The sequence below is a fragment of the Amaranthus tricolor genome, chromosome 2 (assembly GCF_026212465.1).
Source record: "Amaranthus tricolor cultivar Red isolate AtriRed21 chromosome 2, ASM2621246v1, whole genome shotgun sequence".
Classification (NCBI taxonomy): domain Eukaryota; kingdom Viridiplantae; phylum Streptophyta; class Magnoliopsida; order Caryophyllales; family Amaranthaceae; genus Amaranthus; species Amaranthus tricolor.
In genome coordinates this window covers 4,630,069-4,648,186 of record NC_080048.1, presented here as the reverse complement: position 1 = coordinate 4,648,186, position 18,118 = coordinate 4,630,069, and the positions used below count along the sequence as shown (strand labels likewise).

General features: G+C 35.9%; 2 protein-coding genes across 2 annotated transcripts; one reads left to right on the top strand and one right to left on the bottom strand.

The window, feature by feature from the left end:
- The first annotated feature begins 6,888 nt into the window (after positions 1 to 6,888).
- LOC130805421 (probable sesquiterpene synthase) lies at positions 6,889 to 10,102 on the top strand. Its single transcript, XM_057670197.1, has 6 exons — positions 6,889 to 6,895; positions 7,102 to 7,477; positions 7,773 to 8,006; positions 8,126 to 8,264; positions 8,857 to 9,111; positions 9,728 to 10,102. Exons 1-6 carry the CDS (start codon positions 6,889 to 6,891, stop codon positions 10,100 to 10,102), a joined length of 1,386 nt encoding a protein of 461 aa, XP_057526180.1.
- A 486-nt stretch (positions 10,103 to 10,588) lies between these two features.
- Positions 10,589 to 16,151, bottom strand: LOC130805420 (bark storage protein A-like). The gene is made up of 6 exons (XM_057670196.1): positions 16,089 to 16,151; positions 14,245 to 14,400; positions 13,311 to 13,486; positions 12,649 to 12,812; positions 10,849 to 10,859; positions 10,589 to 10,747 (listed from the first exon to the last, which is right to left on the bottom strand). Exons 1-6 carry the CDS (start codon positions 16,149 to 16,151, stop codon positions 10,589 to 10,591), a joined length of 729 nt encoding a protein of 242 aa, XP_057526179.1.
- Between the last annotated feature and the right edge of the window lie 1,967 nt (positions 16,152 to 18,118).

Below are 18,118 nucleotides of genomic sequence, written 5' to 3'. Positions count from 1 at the left end.
AAGGATACAAGCGATGATTGAAGTAATTTTGAATTACAACGCAATTATGTTGCGGAAGGACTGTAGTCGCGGAATGATGTTGCTAACACTGATACTAGTAACTGATTGCCCCTTGCAAGTTTTATTAAATGAAGAATTTCTTTAAGTGGTCTCCATTCCATGGACGGGGTAGTTTTTTTCCTTTCATGTCTTCTAGTTCGAAAGTTCCTGGTTTGACGATTTGGGTGACTCTGAAAGGTCCGTCCCAGTTGGCCCCTAACTTTCCTTTTTCCACGATCTTTCCCGTAGCTTCTACTTTTCGGAGGACTAAATCACCAATTTGAATACGTCTGGTTTTGACATGACGGTTAAAGCTACGGATCATCTTTTGTTTTTGTGCTATTGATCGCAGCATTGCGTTTCCTCTTGTCTCTGGCAGCAGATCTAAGTTTGCTCTTTTACCTTCCTCATTTTCGTCGTGTGAGTAGTAGGTGACCCTTGTAGAGGGTACGCCTATTTCAACTGGGAGCACGGCTTCAGATCCGTATACCAAAGAGAAAGGTGTATGCCCCGTTGCGTCTTTGATGGTTGTTCGACTTGCCCATAGGATGCCTGGTAGTTCTTCATCCCAATTACCTTTGACCCCCTCTATCTTCTTCTTAATGCCATTCAAGATCTCTTTGTTCGCGGACTCTACTTGACCATTAGTTTGCGGCCTGGATACTGAACTGAATCTGATTTGGATGTTGAACTTGTCGCAGTATTCGATAGTGTTCTTGCTGACGAACTGCCTTCCATTATCTGTTATGATCACCCGGGGGATGTCGTACCTTGTGATGATATTCCTCCATATAAACTGACAGACTTGTTTGTCCGTGATTGAGCTAAGGGCTTCCGCTTCTACATATTTTGTGAAATAATCAATGGCCACAATGATGAATCTGCGTTGCCCTTTTGCCGGAGGGAAGGGGCCAAGGAGGTCCATGCCCCACTTGTCGAAAGGCAGGACAGCTTGCATGGCGGTCAAGTAATTAGATGGCTTCCTTCCTATCTTTGAGTGGTACTGACATTCAGGACATCTTTTGATCAAATGTTCTGCGTCTTCTCGAAGTGAGGGCCAGTAATATCCACTTCTAAGGACTTTCCCAATGACAGTCCGTATTCCTTGGTGTATACCGCATCCACCTTCGTGTATTTCGCGGAGGATATAGTTTCCTTCTTCAGGGGATACGCATTTCAGGAGGGGGTGTGTATATGACTTCTTGTAGAGCGTACCTTCGTGGAGTTCAAACCATCTGGCTTTCTTCCGGAGCATTTTGGCCTGACGTTCCTCTTGGGGAAGCGTATTATTCCGCAAATACTCGATGTATGGCTCCATCCATGTTTCTGATCTGTCGATGGTATCGATCATGAAGTTGATGCTGGGATTAGGAAGCACTTCCCAGATTATGTCTCGAGCCGCGGATGTTTCTGCTGAGCTGGCAAGCTTTGCCAGGGAATCAGCTTGGGCGTTCTGGGACCTTGGAATGTGCTCCAAAGTGAACTTGTCGAATTTTTGAACAAATTCCTTTACTTGCTGCAGGTACATCTTCATGCTGTCGTCTTTAGCTTCGAACTCCTCGTTCACTTGTCCAACAATCAATTGGGAGTCGGAGAAGGCGGATAATTTTTTGGCTCCTGTTTCGTAGCAAATTCTCAGTCCCATCAATAATGCTTCATATTCGGCTTCGTTGTTGGATGCTGCGAACTCGAACCTGACCGCCCTTTCCATACGGACCCCGGCGGAAGACACAATGAGCAGTCCAGCACCACTTGCTGATTGGGTAGAGGACCCATCTACATACAACTTCCATTCCTGATTGGGTTCAGGATGATAGGGGAGAGTGCTTTCAGCAATGAAGTCAGCCAGAGCTTGAGCTTTGATTGCCGTTCGAGGCTCATATTCGATGCCGAAATCCGCCAGCTGGTTTGCCCAATCTGTGACGCGGCTTGACTTGTTTTTCCCTTCCAGAATCTTTTTCAAAGGTTGATCAGTCCGGACGATGATCTGGTGGGATTGAAAGTAGGGCTTCAATTTCCTGCTTGCCATGACGATTGCGAATATGACTTTTTCGACTTCACCGTAGTTTCCCTCCGAGCCGCGGAATGCATGACTTATGTAGTATATAGGAAGCTGTTTCTTTTCTCTTTCCGCAACCAGTACTCCGGATAACGAATATTCGGAGACAGAGACATATAGGACTAGCTTCTCCCCTTTGATGGGGGAAACTAGTTTTGGCAAGGTGGACAGGTGTTCTTTAAGTTGGCGGAAGGACTTTTCTGCTTCTGCTGTCCACTCGAACTTCTGTTGTTTTATTGTTTTGAAGAAGGGTAAGCATTTATCCGCGGACTTGGAAAGAAATCTTCCAAGAGCAGCCAGGCACCCCGTGAGCTTTTGTACTTCTTTTACTGAGGTGGGAGATCTCATGTTTTGTATAGCCCGGATTTTATCGGGATTTGCCTCAATGCCTCGTTCGTCTACCAGGAAGCCCAGGCATTTCCCTCCGGTAACTCCAAACACACACTTGTCAGGATTAAGTTTCATTTGGTGCCTTCGAAGGGTAAGGAACGTCTCTCGTAAGTCTGTGGCGTGCTGACTTGCTTGTTTGCCTTTTGTGATCATGTCATCTACATATACTTCTAAATTCCGTCCAATCTGAGATTGGAAGACCTTGTTGACCATCCTTTGATAAGTTGCCCCCGCGTTTTTTAATCCGAAGGGCATAACCTTGTAGCAATAGACTCCCATGCTGGTAATGAAGGCCGTGTGAGGTTGGTCTTCAATTGCCAACGGAATCTGATGATAGCCGGCATTGGCATCCATGAAGCTTAATAATGCATGGCCTGCTGTAGAATCCACCAGACGATCTATCTTCGGAAGTGGGTAATCGTCTTTAGGGCACGCCTTATTCAGGTCCGTGAAGTCGACGCACATCCTCCACTTGCCATTCGGTTTTTTTACCAGGACAACGTTGGATAGCCACTCAGAATACTTGCATTCTGTAATAAATCCGGCTCTCAACAACTTCTCGACTTCCTCCTTGGCGGCCTCAGTCCGCTCTCTTCCTTGATGTCGTAGCTTTTGTTTTATGGGTTTATAGCCTGGCTTGATGTCAAGTTTATGACACGCGACACTGGTAGGGATGCCAGGCATTTCTTCCGTGCAAAAAGCAAAGACGTCGCGGAACTCAGCAATGGTGGCCACTATGTCCTGTTTGACCGTGCTAGGAAGATCTTTCCCAACCTTGATTTGTTTCCCCTCGAACATGTCTACTTCCTCGTATCATTCTATGGGGCGAGGCCTTTCATGCGTGCTGAGATTTTCCATGTACACGCTCATGACAGCTGGGACATTTTCTTCCCTTTTTCTCTTTGCTCGAGTCTCAGAGGACCCGTGCTTCAAGGTGTTGACGAGGCATTGGCGAGCCGTCACTTGGTCTCCCTTGAGAATGCCAACTTTTCCATTATCTGTCTCGAACTGCAGCAAGAGTTGATGGGGAAAGATTGCAGCCTTGATCTTATTAATGAGTGGGAGCCCCATGATAGCATTGTAGGGGAAGTTGAGATCTACCACTGTGAACCGTATGGGCATGGTCCGGCTTTCACTTCTTTCCCCTACCCGTACGGGGAGAATGATCGTGCCCAACGGAATGACCTGACTCCCTCCAAACCCAACCAGTGGTTTGTCTAGGGGTTGTAAGTGCTTTTCCTCGAACTTCATTTTTCTTAAGCACTCCATTGTAACAAGATCAGCCGTGCTTCCCGTATCTACCAGCACCCGTCTGACTTTCATTTGCCCAATTTTGAGAGAGACCACCAGAGGGTCGGTACGGGGTTGTTGCAGCGGTTGGGAGGTCGTGGCATCGAACTTCATAACCGGTCCCTTAGACGCTGCCATGGGAGGTCCTTTCAGCAAAGTGTGGACGCTGTTTTTTGCCGCGCGGATGGTGGGATATTCCTCAGTGTATCCCCCAAAAATCATGTTGATAGTTCCTTGAGTGTCGGAACTTTCGCGTCTGGCTTCGTTCCTCTTGGGGGATCGGCGTTTCTGTTGCCATGGCCTCCTTTCCCCTTCTCTTCCAGCATCGTAATCTCTCCTGTTGATGAACCTGGACAGTTTTCCCTCGTCAGCCAACTGATGCAAGATGCGCTTTAGTTCGCGGCATTGTGCCAGAGTATGGCCGTGCTCTTTGTGGTAATCACACCACAGATTATAGTTGCGCCTATCAGAGGGGGTGGTAACTGGAGGTGGAGCTGGCAATTGATCTCGAACAGCGAAGAAAATGTCCCTCCTGTTTCGATTGAATAAGGGGTCGTTTCCTCCATCTCCTAGATTCCGCGTCCTAGTTTCTCCTTCTGTAACGTATACGGGTCGAGCTCGTGGAGGTCCCATATCAGACGGCGGCGTAGGACGACGCGGCATGTAAATCTTCTCTCTCCTCGAAGAATGCCCCTCCCTGCTTCGTGAGGATTGACGGGGGGGCCCGACATCTTTTTTCTCAAATTTTCGCCTTTTTGGATCATGTGTTTGACATATCTCTGACGCCGTGACATAACTTTGGCATTGTTTCATGGCCTCTGCATACGTCTTTACTTGACTTTCAACCAACTGGAACTTCAGCCGTTGGGCCTTCATTCCGTTGATTAGGGCGTTCAGGGCAACCGACTCCTCCAAATCAGTCACTTCCAGCACTGCCTCATGGAACTTCTTAAGATATGAGGATATGGATTCTCCTTCCAATTGAGTGACACTAAGCAGGTGGAAGTTTGATTTCTCCTGCCTTCTTGAGGCTATAAAGTGGCCTAAGAACTTGCCCTCTAGCTGGGCAAAGTTGTGGATGCTTCCTCCGGGAAGGGAGGTGTACCATGTCAAAGCTACTCCTGTAAGAGTAGTTGGAAAGAACTTACACCATAACGATGAGTTGGTGGTATACAACAACATAAGATTCTTATACGCCGTCAAATGTTCCTGCGGACATGACGTGCCATCGAAAGCAGCCATGTTTGGTACCTTTATTTTCCCGGGATTGGGAGTATTCAGTATCTCTCTGGCCAGGGGAGAGACTAACGATATGGGCTCTTCGGGAAGGACACCCTTGTCGTCCTCATTCCGCGGCATGGAGGTGGGAGTGAGGGGACGGCTAGACCCGGCGAGTTGTGCCTTCTTCCTTTCCTCCCTTCTTTTATCTACCAGGGATTGGACGCTCTCAGACGTCTTTCGCTTTTTGCTCTCTATGAAGGTTCGGGCATCTGGAGTGGCGGTTTTGGATTCGCCATCTCGTGTACCTGTCTTGCTATGGTGCGGGTAAGTTCTGGACCTTTCCCGCCTATTTTTATTGCGTCTACTGGAATGGGAAGTCCTCGAGTTCCCGTCTTGTGATTCATGAGATTTTGGTATCTCTTGACGGGGCTCGATTCGTTCCTCTAAGTTTTTTATTTGGTTTGCCATGTCTTCCAGTACCCGTTGTTGAGTAGGGGTATTGTTTATGACGGTGCGGAGTTGTTCAGAGAACGCGGCCGTGAGATTTCGCGCTAGCATGTCCAGATCACGGCGAGTCACGGCTTGATTATTAGCGTGACCCGCTGAAGTGTCTGTATCTGTGCTATGCACGGTGGCGGTTTGAGTCGGGTTCTTCTTGGGAGCCATGACTTCTTGTACTATCCCCACAGACGGCGCCAAACTGTTTCGGTAATGAAACGAGGAAGTGCGAGACACTTGGAATACCGCAGATGGAGGCGTTATCGGAAGTAGCAACTCGTGGGAGGAAGCGACCTGAATTCCTGCAACACAACACGTTAGCCTTGTCCGGGGGTGATCTCCCGGAAAACCCCTCCGACGCTCAAGTCAGAACGTAGATCGGAAATTAATGAATGACAGATTGTAGAATGAATGCAAGAAGGAAGGTCGGGATTGGGATTGCTAGTGCTAGTGCTAGTGTTTGGGAAGGCTAAGAAAGTAATGTAAGCAAGGATACTAGGAAAGCTATTTCAGATGTCCTCTCCCCTCTGATGGTTGTCCCTCTTTATAATGTTTGAAGGAGGAAGTTACTTCAGAGAGGAAGGGTGGAAGATCATGGGAGTAATGGGCAGCAGCTGGTGGTCATGAAGGAAAGTAGAAGATAGTGGGTAGTTATCTTCCTTGGAAGAAGGATTATCAAGGAATGTGGGGGAGTGGGAAGTTGAGTTAAACAGGAGGTTATTATTCTGGAGGGAAATTAAGGCATCTGGAAGTGAGTAGCTCATGGGCCATTCAAGGAGGATGGGACATTCAACAAAAAGCCCATTGACCGAAAGTCAAGGTCAGCAGAAAAGGTCAAAGGGTATTTTGGTAATATGATGATAATTATTAAATAAATAAATTAATTAAAAACAGTACCATGACACATTTGATGTTCAAAAAATTATTTTTTTTTCGTTTTTTATTTATAGAAAAAATTACTTAAAATAATTTAATCTTTTACTGATTTTTGTATAATAATCTAAACTTTTAATTATACATGAATGATAATCTAATTTTAGGATCGCTTAACCATAAACATTGTTGCGGTAACCCTTTTTTAAGGATTACTTGCAACAAAAAATTAAAAATATTATACTTCTTTCATTCTGAAATACTCGTACATCTCTATTATTGACACTATTCATTGTTAAAGCATATTTTATATATTGCGACTAATATGTAAGAAAAAATAAACTTAAGTGAGATCTTGTTTGAATCGTCTAATCGCATACTTTTATAATATTAACTTTTTATTATTTTTACATGTGTATAGTTCAATAAAAAAAAACGTTCAAATCAAAAAGTAAACATACTTGATTTTTTTTATTTTATGATTTAATTGTGTTTTTACTTTTTTTTTTTTATACAAAATGAGTTGTATTATATGTTAGATGTTAGCTTGGTGCATTCTTAGTTTTAAAAGATCAACTGTTCTTGATTCTCATTGCATCAATATCTTATTGCTTATAAAAACATCAAATAGAAACGAAGAAAATACTACTTCTATTTAATTTTAATATTAAAAATTCAAACTAATTAATTTCATTGTATAATACAATGATATGTGGATGAAATTAAAATAGATGTTTTCAAGAAATATAAGGATGACAAAGGAGGCTTTAAATGCTCCATACTCAATGAAGGTGTTGAAGGTATCCTAAGTTTGTACGAGGCGTCGCATGTTCGAACCCACGGAGATGATATTTTAGATGAAGTTTGTGTGTTTACAACAAATTATCTAAATTCAGTCATTAATAATATGAATTCAGCATTGGGTGAAGAAGTAAGACATGCTCTTCATCAGCCTCTTCACAAAGGTTTTATGAGACTTGAATCAAAGCATTACATCTCATTCTATCAACAACATGCTTCTCACAATACAACCCTCTTGAAATTCGCTAAATTAGATTTCAATTTACTTCACTCATTTCATCAAAAGGAATTGCGAGATATTTCTGGGTAATTTTCTATTTTTTGTTACTTTATTATATTTGTTGTTTAGTAAATCAAACATTATTCTATTAATTAATATTATTATTCTATTAATTGAGGCTTTATGAATTATGATATTTGTTGTCTAGTCTTTTAAGATAGAAGTTTGCATGCAACATATGTTCTTCTCATATATGCCGCTAAATATTTCACTTAATATGAAGGTGAATTAGATTTGAATACATGAAGCTTTCGTTATATCGCATTAACTTCTAATATTATATTAATTAATTTTATTTAAATGAATTAATTGTGTTTAAATTTGTGGAACATGTAAAATAAGGTGGTGGGAAGAATTGCATTCGAAGGTGCCATTCGCGAGAGACAGATTGGTAGAAGCATACTTTTGGATTTTGGGGATATATTATGAACATGAATATCTTCGTGCGAGGCAGCTTCTTGTCAAATTATTTATGATTGTTGAAATATTTGATGACATCTTTGATGCATACGGCTCCTTTGAAATCCTCCAACTTTTTGCTGAAGCGGTTAATAGGTTGGTATTAACATTATCTTACTTCATAATAATAAATAATAATAATAATAATAATAATAATAATAATAATAATAATATTATTATTATTATTATTATTATTATTATGATTGGAATTGTAGGTGGAATTATAAGTACATAGCTAAACTACCACAATATTTCAACACTTGTTGTCAAGTACTTTTTGAGACCCTGGATACATATGAGCAAGAACTAGCACAAGAGGGAAGAGCATATGGTGTACATCACTATAGACAACAGGTAATTGGACTTGAATACCACCATTTAATATTTGAGACCCTTTATTTCTAAGGCCTTAGACAGACGGCAACCTAAAATAGCCTAAAAACCTGACATGTATGTTGATCGAATTTTGATTAATTTAGGAAAAAATGATCTTGAAATCCCTACTTTGGGTATTTCAACAAAACAATTTCCAAATTTGGGATATTATTTAAAAATTAATTTGAAATATTATTTAAAAATTACAATTTTTCAAGACGTTTTATTCTAAAATTTCAAATTTGAAATATTATTTTAAAATCTTAAATTTTTAAAAAATTAAAAAAAAAATACATATGAACCAATAAAATGACATCACGTATATGGTTTGAACTTTTATAGTTGTTATCATTAGGTAAGTACCCTATAAAGTTAGAATTTTTAGATAGAAATGTAAAGCGGAGATTTTATAATTTGAGCATCAAAGTTGAGGGTTTTGAAATTAAATTTTCTTATTAAATTTTTTTATAATGAAAATAACCAATAAATATTATAATTAGGATTTGTTTGGTAAATATTTAGTTATGGAAATTAAATGCTTGCGTAAATGTAATAAATTTTTATTGTATAGTTTAACCGTGGTTGCCAAGCATGGCTTCGAGAAGCAAAATGGAAGAAAGAAAAATACACTCCAACATTTGAGGAATACATGAAAACATCAATTATATCGATTGGGCAATTACAAGGAATAGTTGGGTCGTATCTTGGCATGGGAAGCATTGCAAATAAAGAAAGTTTTGATTGGGTGTGTCAACATCCTATGCCTAAATTTGTTGAAGCATGTTTGGTAATCATTAGGCTCTTGAATGATGTAGGAAGCACCCAGGTAATTTATAAATTTTGCTTTATAAAATGATTGAAATTTAGTTTAAATATAATTGTAAATCCATTTTAAAGATGAGTATAATCGAATTAGATTATAAGGTCAAGTGAAAATCAAATTATTAGATTTGTTTTGAACACCTCTACGTAGAATGTAGCTCATCTTACACAGGTGAATTGAAGACCCTATTCATATTGTGTGATGAGGTGTTCAATGGACTGGATACAGGTCGGGTCGGACCGTGCTCAAGCAAATATTTGGGTTATGTTCGATAAGGGCCTTTTAAACTTAATATGGGCTTTATATGGGCCTGATTTTCAAAGCCCGACCTATTATTACTAAACGTTATTATAATTCCCATTGATCAATTTATAATAATTAAATTATCATTTAAAATAATTAAATTGTAGAAACATTAATAATTTCGATAGCATTGTTGTTTATAATAACTAAAATATCCATTAATTATGTTATTTAGAAAGAATCGTTTTCGACCCTTATTAAGCCCTTTTATCTTCATTTTAATTATAGTATAGCCCATTTTCGACCCGATTCATTTCCATAGCCCTTTGATCTTCATTTGTAGTAATTAATTTCATGAATTTTATTTTTATTGCAGTTTGAGCAAACAAGTAGAGAGCATGTGGTATCTTCGGTGCAATGCTATATGAAGGAAAAAGGAGTATCAAATGAAAATGAAGTTTATGAAATTTTAGAGAAAAAAGTGGAGGATGCATGGAAACATCTAAATCATGGAATTTTCCGACCATTTGTCATCCCAAAGCCTTTATTGGATCGTATTTTAAATCTTGCTTGTGCACCTGAAATCTTCTATAAGGGAAGAACCGATGGTTACACTATGTTAACCAGGTCATTAGAGATAAAATTACGACTTTTATTTTTGATCCGATCAATTAATAATATATGTTTCTTTCATCAGTGGCGGACCCAAGATTTTAGAAATGAGGAAGCACAAAAAAGGCAAAATAAATAAAGTATAATTTTACTAACCCGTTAGTCGCTATAATGTATGAAAACTCTAACAAAATTTTGCACTTGAGTGTGTTAGCAACTAATTCACAAAAGCTTAATCCTCACGTCTTCATCTGCCACAAGATAACTTACAATCATTATCAAGTATTAAATAAATCGATAAAAAAATAATTACACATACACACAAAATTTATATTTACCTTTAATCAAGATCATTGCGACGAGGTTTCATAACTTAGAATTCTCTTCACAAAGTTTATATATATATATATATATATATATATATATATATATATATATATATATATATATGCTCTTCATTTAAGTATTGAAGTTAAAACTTACAAAGATAATTAAGTACAATACTTATCAATCAGCTCTTTAAAAGAGCATAATTAAACTTCAATTCTTGTCCCTTTGGCCCAGTTTATTTTAGTACATAATAAAATTAAAAGTTATTATTATTTGTGTCTAAGCACCAATATAATTAAATGGGAACAATTTTAGGGAGTTGATCAATAAAAGCAGCAACCATTTTGAGGGTGTTTTTGCTGGCCAAAGCACCATTGACTGGACTTCCTGCTACTCCTGGCTTGTTTGATGCCCCGCGGAACTCAACATGGTTCACTCCATTTGCTACAGCAGTCTGCATTTTCAACAAGTAGTAAGACTTAATTACTCAATCGGGTGGACCCACAAGTTTTGATTGAGGTTAATTCATACTCGATATATTAGCAAATTAATTACTGATCGGTACACTACAAAAAATTAGATGAAAAAGCAAGTAAAAAAACTTATAACAAATACCTCTATTAAATTTAGAACTTGTATGAAAATTCCATGACCACTAATCCTTGATTGAATTTTTGATATTTAAATAGTCCTAAAATTAATTAATTGAAAATTTACAACTTTGAATTAAATAAGCATTAATTATATATATTATCTAATATTATAGTAGAACCTTACTTTTATCTGTGTATAAACAATGGCAATAATCTTTTTTTTTCACAACCAAACAAAATTAATCATACTTTTCACCTATTAACTGTAGTTTATCTACTTTAATACCCCATTATTAGTTGTTATGGTCTATTTGGTAGTCGAAATTAAATGGTGATAATGGTAATGAAAAATTAGTGTAATATTTGAAGAAGAATTTCTTGACAAGTTTAATGACTATGCTTGTTAACCTTCAATTATTTCATCTTCTTCACAAAATTCATTTCAATATATTACCATTTAAATATATAAATTAGCTGGAATTATGAAAAAATTGTGAACAAAAAAACTTGTTTTCATTTAATTTTCATTGTTACAGGAATGACATTATGCATTTTATAAAAATTTACAATACAAATCATGATTCTCGTGAGAGACAGTCTCTTTGAGAGACTATCTTTATTGGGTTGGTCTAAAAAGGAACATATAGAGTAAGTTTTTCGGTAGACATTTAGAATATTATAAGTACCCAAGTACCTACTCGATGGGCATTAAGTATATTGTAATTAGGCATTAAAGATATTGTAAGTAGGCATTATAAGTACTTTTTCGGTGGGCATTAAGTATTGTAAGAAGACATTAAGGATAATGTAAATATGCATTAAAGATACAGTAAGATGACATTAAAGTTTAACGGGCTGGGCCTGAGAGACGTCTATCAAAAAGACGGTCTCTAGGAGACTGGTTGTACTAGTTATTACCACCTTTTAGCACCAACAACCAAACATGCCTTTAATTTATTATAAAAGTTATAATTTGGAGAATTTAAAAGAAAAGAAAAAAATTAAGAAAAAAAAATTACGGAGATAGTGGCAACAGCTTTCCTATCTGAAAATAATTTGTCAAGATCGATAGACGCTAAGAACTTTGATGAACGATATTAACAATGAACTAAACAATGTTTGATAATGTAAAACTTGCAAAGAGACACAAAGATTTAATGAGGTTCACCCAATGATGGCTACGTTCTCCGTCGTGTGTAGTTTCTTGTTTGGCTTAGGGGTTGTGTTTGATGATCCTTCTTGAGTGAGTATGAGAGCTCTATTTATAGTACTAAGTACATTCAATGACAATTGCTCATTTAATACATGCTTAATGTTGAATAATGAATGATATGAAACAGCTCCAAGAACTTAAAAGGTCAAAAAACAGCATCCTAGGTGTATCAGAGGAACTGCTCGACCAAAACAGAAAACTCGCTCGGTCGAGTGGCTCGGTCGAGCGAGCTACAGACAGCTTCTGGATACATTCTGTTTGTCCGCTCGACCAACCCAAGAGCTCGCTCGGTCGAGAGACCTTTAGACTTCTTCTGTTAGTTTTTGCTCGAGCAAAGCATCTTTCAAGACCCTTTGCACTTCTTCATTAATCACCATTAACACCAATAATTCCCATAAATACTTCACCTCAATAAATCATAGTTAAACACTACAATCATTAAGTTACCAACTTAAACACTCATATTAACATACTCATTGGATTCCATCCCAAAAGTCACACATAAATACACACATTAATTATTTACTCAAGTCACACCATTCATGATACCATTCATAACACTATCAACGGTGGAAAAACCAAATTTATCGTGAAGGAATTCAGCGTAAGCGACGTTGCTGACGTAAATATCAGATGATGCTCCTTTTGCTCCATATGCTACACTTGGTACTACTACGTTGCACACCTCGTTCACGCATTTTTTTCTAGTGTTACTTCATCCTGAAATATTAATCATCAGTACAATTTGACGTGGTTCCGATAAGTTTAGCTGAACTCATTGTCAATGTCACTATATAGTCGAAGAAATATGAGATGCACATACTTTATAATCAAAGGAGATATCATCCCAAAAGGCCAAAATCATATGCCAACGAGAGAAAGGACTCCAATATATAACTTATAAAGTGTGCACACCATTTTTAATTCATCGATATGGGATAAACTAATCAATAACTTATATATATAACTTATAAAGTGTGCACAAAACCCACGCAATAAGAAAGTTGACTAAACACAGATCCGATGGGATTTCATCCAAAAACTAGTCGATAATAGAAAGAGTAGCCCATCAAACTTATATATAATCAACCTTTTTCTAATTCTTCGATGTAGGATCATATGTGCGTTATTTTTTGACGTGACCCTTTAAAATAATTATAAATAAATAAATTAATGGATAATTACCTTGAGTTTATAGAGCAATCTTGTACCAATCAGGATCAATGTAATACGAGAAGGTTTCCTTGTTTCCACTGTATGGTGTGTATTTTGGGATCTTATTAAACTTTAAACTGCCCAACTCGTTTTCTCCTGCTTTTGGAACATTGTATTTTCCTATTTTCAACGATGCTAATGCTTCCAACGAATTCGAATTGCTTTCATATTCCTATTCACAAAAAAAGAAAAATAGAGGAAATTTATTTTGAAAATCCAATCAAGTATATATATAATAGACAGGGCCATCTATTTTTTTTTTTGGGTTCTGACGTACATAAAAAATACCCCTAAAAATTTAAGAATAATAAATAATATAAGTCTTCATTGTTTTTTATTCTTAGAACCTTTTTCGAGTCGAGGAACTCTTTGACAACACTCTCTTTTATGGGTATGAGTTATCGTTGTTCTTTCCTCCCTAGACCTTGATCATAGTTTTCTGTGAGCGGGATACACTGGATATGATGATGATGACGATTGTTTTTTTATTGTTGATATTTAAATTATTGTGTCAAAAAAAACTAATAACTCAAATTATTCAACAAAAAATGTAAATTATATCTAAATTAAATTCAAATTAAAATTAAATTTGTACATGAAAATTAAATTTTTGAACCCTAAAATTTGGAATCTTTAATAGTAATCCGCTTTACCCTTACTAATCAATGAACATAATAATAATAATAGACATCTATAAAATAATTTATGGCTATTGTGTATAAGGGAGAATGATAGACTTACATAGAAATTAAGGATCGGAATTAGATATGGTAAATTATGGCAATAGAGTATTTAGAAGTATAAGAGTGATCATAGTATAGAGAATAAAAATAGTGAGATCTTAATTAAAAATAAAAATTAGATAAATTCATTCATCATTAAGATGTAGAGAGTATAATAAAAAATGAGATAAACTGAGCGGTAGACTACCTCCCAAGTCCATGCACTAGCGAAGGCAGTTTTACTGAGCACAGCAACATCACCAAATCCAAGAGAAGGACTAACTACTCCAGCATTTCCGTAGTCAATGATCCCTCTAATTTTTAAACTTTCCACCAGGATTTGTACGGTCGCACTTATATGAGACTTATTAGAAACACAAGTAAAACAAAATCGCAAGAGTTTCACATAATTTGTTACTTTTTAGTTTCCATAGTTAGCAACTTAATATGCCGCGCAAATCAGGTCCGAGAAAAGAAGAATAACAGGCAATTATACATGTACCCTCTTTAAGAAGTGGACAAAGAGAAATGCACACATTTGAAAAATATCCCTAAAGATAATTTGCTACTTTAATTTCTATGTAAATTGTAAATTAAAATAGCAAATTAATTTCTATAGTTAGCAACCTACTCTTGTATTCTCCTAAAACCCCACGATTATTACTGTGTTCTTCTTTGAGTTTCATTGTCTTCTTCAAGTTCCATTGTCTTCTTCAATTTCGCATACTGTCTTTTTGCTCAACCCACGCATAGACCGCTAGAAATTATGTGCTAAGTTGCGATTTTAAGGGTTTTTAAGCTTTTTTGGCACTTTCGCGCATAAAGTAGCTCAAACATGATTTATTTAGCACGAAACTTGGCACACAACACTATTTGGCTTATATTATTGTGTTGAAGTGGTTAAAATTAAAAATCATAGTCATATGCTAGAAATTACGTGCTAAGTTGCGATTTTAAGGATTTTTAAGCTTTTTTGGCACTTTCACGCATAAAGTAGCTCAAACTTGGTTTGTTTTGCGTGAAACTTTGCACACAACATTATTTGGTATATATATACTATTGTGTTGAAGTGGTTAGAATTGAAAATCATATTCATATGCTTGAAATTACGTGCTAAGTTGCGATTTTCAGGGTTTTTTAAGCTTTTTTGGCTCTAACTTCTATTTTCTCTAAGTGCTTTCGACAATATTATAATATCGTTGATTGTGGCTACTACACTCTCAAATACATGGACGATATCTTACAATCCGTGACGGAGGTTGGAGTCAAAAACATTGATGTCGTAAGTATTTGTTACGTTCTTAAATTATAATATTATATATTTATTACTATTGGTAAAATCTAATGTTTATGTATCATTTAATTTAATATATTATAGGTTTTATACGACACTCCAAGGGAAACACGCCCTTTGAGAGATGGGAAAATGCGCGAATTGAAAAACAAGATTACCGCGTATCTTGCTAATTTTTATTCGTGGTAAATAATGTAATTAGTTTAGATTTAGGATTTTTGTATATGTATATATATTATTATATATACGATCGAGAGTGTATATATATATTAGTTGGTGATTATTGGTGATAATTGGTGATTATCACTAGATTATTACATTGTACATTAATCATTGTTTATTACATTGTACATTAATCATTGGATTATTTATAAAACGAAAAAAAAACAAAAAAAATATATATATGCTATATGCTGCGGTTATCCCAAAACCGCAGCATATAGTGTATTTTTGATTTTTTTTTAAAAAACTATATGCTGCGGTTTTTTAAAACCACAGCATTTAAAATAGGTCATCTACTGCTATCACTAATGCTTGGGGTCTAAACCGCAGCAAATGAGGATTGATAGGTAAAGTGCGAAATGTTTTAAAATTGCATATTAATATGGAGTTATATCACTTATATATTTGTCAATATTTTTTTTTTATGATGTGGAACTTAGAATATACACTTAACAATCCCTTCCATGAACCATGACCACATTACTCATTTTCCCTCCTCTAACAATATTATTTGTCTCCTTGCACCGCCACCTCACCAAAAATCTGTTTTCTAGACCACCATATTCTGGATACAAATCATCAATACCAGATTCTTCCATCGCGAGGTCACACTAAGAACTCGCCTACACATCTGCTCTAGCAATTCATCATGCTACCCACAGTATGCCGCTTCATTCAGTGTATACTTACGGCCCGTTTGGTACCTGGTATTAGAGGGCGGTAATGGTAATAAAATTAAGTAATAAAAAATTTGGTTGTTTGGATGCCTTCAATGGTAATGGATGGTAATAAAATAAGGTAATGAAATTACCAAAAATGATCATTTTTATTACTATCAAACAACCTGGTATTAGGCTGTAATGGTAATGAAGTATTACTGTGGTAATAAAATAAGGTAATGTTGTTTCGAGCTGAAGAAAAAAAAATAATGAAGAAAAAAAAGGTAATGTATGTAATTATCCAAAAAAAATATTATTAAAAAAAGAATCATTAGATAGAATAATTTAGATATAATAATGCTTTTAGATACAAATATACAATAATGAAACTAAGAGTCATTACTATTTTTTATTACTAACAACCAAATACAATCAATGGAGTATTATCTTCCATTACCATTCTTTAGTCATGCACACCAAATAAAAGAATCTTCATTACCAATTCTCATATCCATTCCTTCATTACTATTGCTATTACAACATTTCATTCCCATTATTTTATTACCATCAACCAAATAAGCCGTTAGTGAACTGATCGAACCTTTGACTCTAATATCAATTATTGGGCTCACCAACCATGAATGATTCACATTAGTACGATATAATATGCATACTTTGAGGCAAATATGCACGAATTTGTTTATGTACACCTTTTCAAAAGGGCTTTTGCAAGTTGAATCACTTATATTCTAGTCAAACTTTTTTTTTTCGTTATGAAAGTTAAAATGTAAAGTGAACTTTAACGTCATGGTAAATGTTCATTATTTCAAGTAGACCATGGTACCTTTATAGTGCGTAAATGAAACTTTAACGTACCAATTTTTCCCACGTTTTGAATTAGACATAGTACACTTGTTTATCTAATATTTTCTCTATTGTCAAGGGTTTGTCAATATTCTATTTTAGTTCATAGTTTTAATTTATAATATGTCTATTTTGAATATATGTTTTCACCACTTGTTCTAATTTTTTATATATTTTTTTCATTTTCCGTAATTTTTTAATTCTACACATAATTTATTTGTCTCTTGGATTTTAATTCTTGTGCAATAGCGTGTTGGATTAATTCCATATAATTTATTTGTCTCTTCTATTTTAATTATTGTGCAATAGTGTATTGGAATAATTGAAATAAGGACCAATATAGATCTAAAGGTGTTCTTTTAGGTCATTGAGTTAATTTCGGATTGAACGTTTTGGGTCGATTCAAAATCGAATCTTATTTTAAATTTATAATTAAAGTCGGATCAAATTAGATTCGATTGCAAGGTTAAATAAATATCAAATTGTCGGGTCTATTTTAGCCACTCCAAACTGATCACACAAGTTAAAGTTAAAATTCAAAGCGGGAAAATATATAGCTTAAATTTGTCCCACCACCTGGCAATAAAGTCTTATATAGACTTGATCCATACTATCTTAACAGGCACCAAACTTAAAATATATTAAAATCATAAGTAGTTTTTACTTGTCAAGTACTATCTAAAACAACTGATAATATTTGTTATTATTGAATTAGGGCACATTAAAATAATATGGACTACGTGTATACCAAACATTTAGCCATAGGGCAAAGATTTATCACCATCGAATGGAGTATTGTCCGACGTTGGAAAATTAGTCCAATTCTATTGTCGTTTTGTTTTCACCCCCAAGCTTTGCTTGAAAATATCAAAGTATTTGACAAATGGAGATTTTTTTGTTGGATTATTTTTGATAATTTTTTTTAAAAGCATCTATCTCCATTTATGGTAGAAATGCATATTAGTCCTTTCAAAGATGAGGAAAACCAACATCATGATAAAAAGTTTGTGGTTTAAAAATAACTAGCAATGAATGATTTAACC

Coding starts and splice junctions, on each gene's coding strand:
- LOC130805421 (XM_057670197.1), top strand. Junction 7,478..7,772: donor GAATTGCGAGATATTTCTGG/GTAATTTTCTAT, acceptor TTGTGTTTAAAT/TTGTGGAACATGTAAAATAA. Junction 8,265..8,856: donor TACATCACTATAGACAACAG/GTAATTGGACTT, acceptor TTTATTGTATAG/TTTAACCGTGGTTGCCAAGC.
- LOC130805420 (XM_057670196.1), bottom strand. CDS start 16,151: ATGGAAGAATCTGGTATTGATGATTTGTATCCAGAATATGGTGGTCTA. Junction 13,487..14,244: donor CTAGTGCATGGACTTGGGAG/GTAGTCTACCGC, acceptor TTTTGTGAATAG/GAATATGAAAGCAATTCGAA. Junction 12,813..13,310: donor TATTACATTGATCCTGATTG/GTACAAGATTGC, acceptor TTCAGGATGAAG/TAACACTAGAAAAAAATGCG.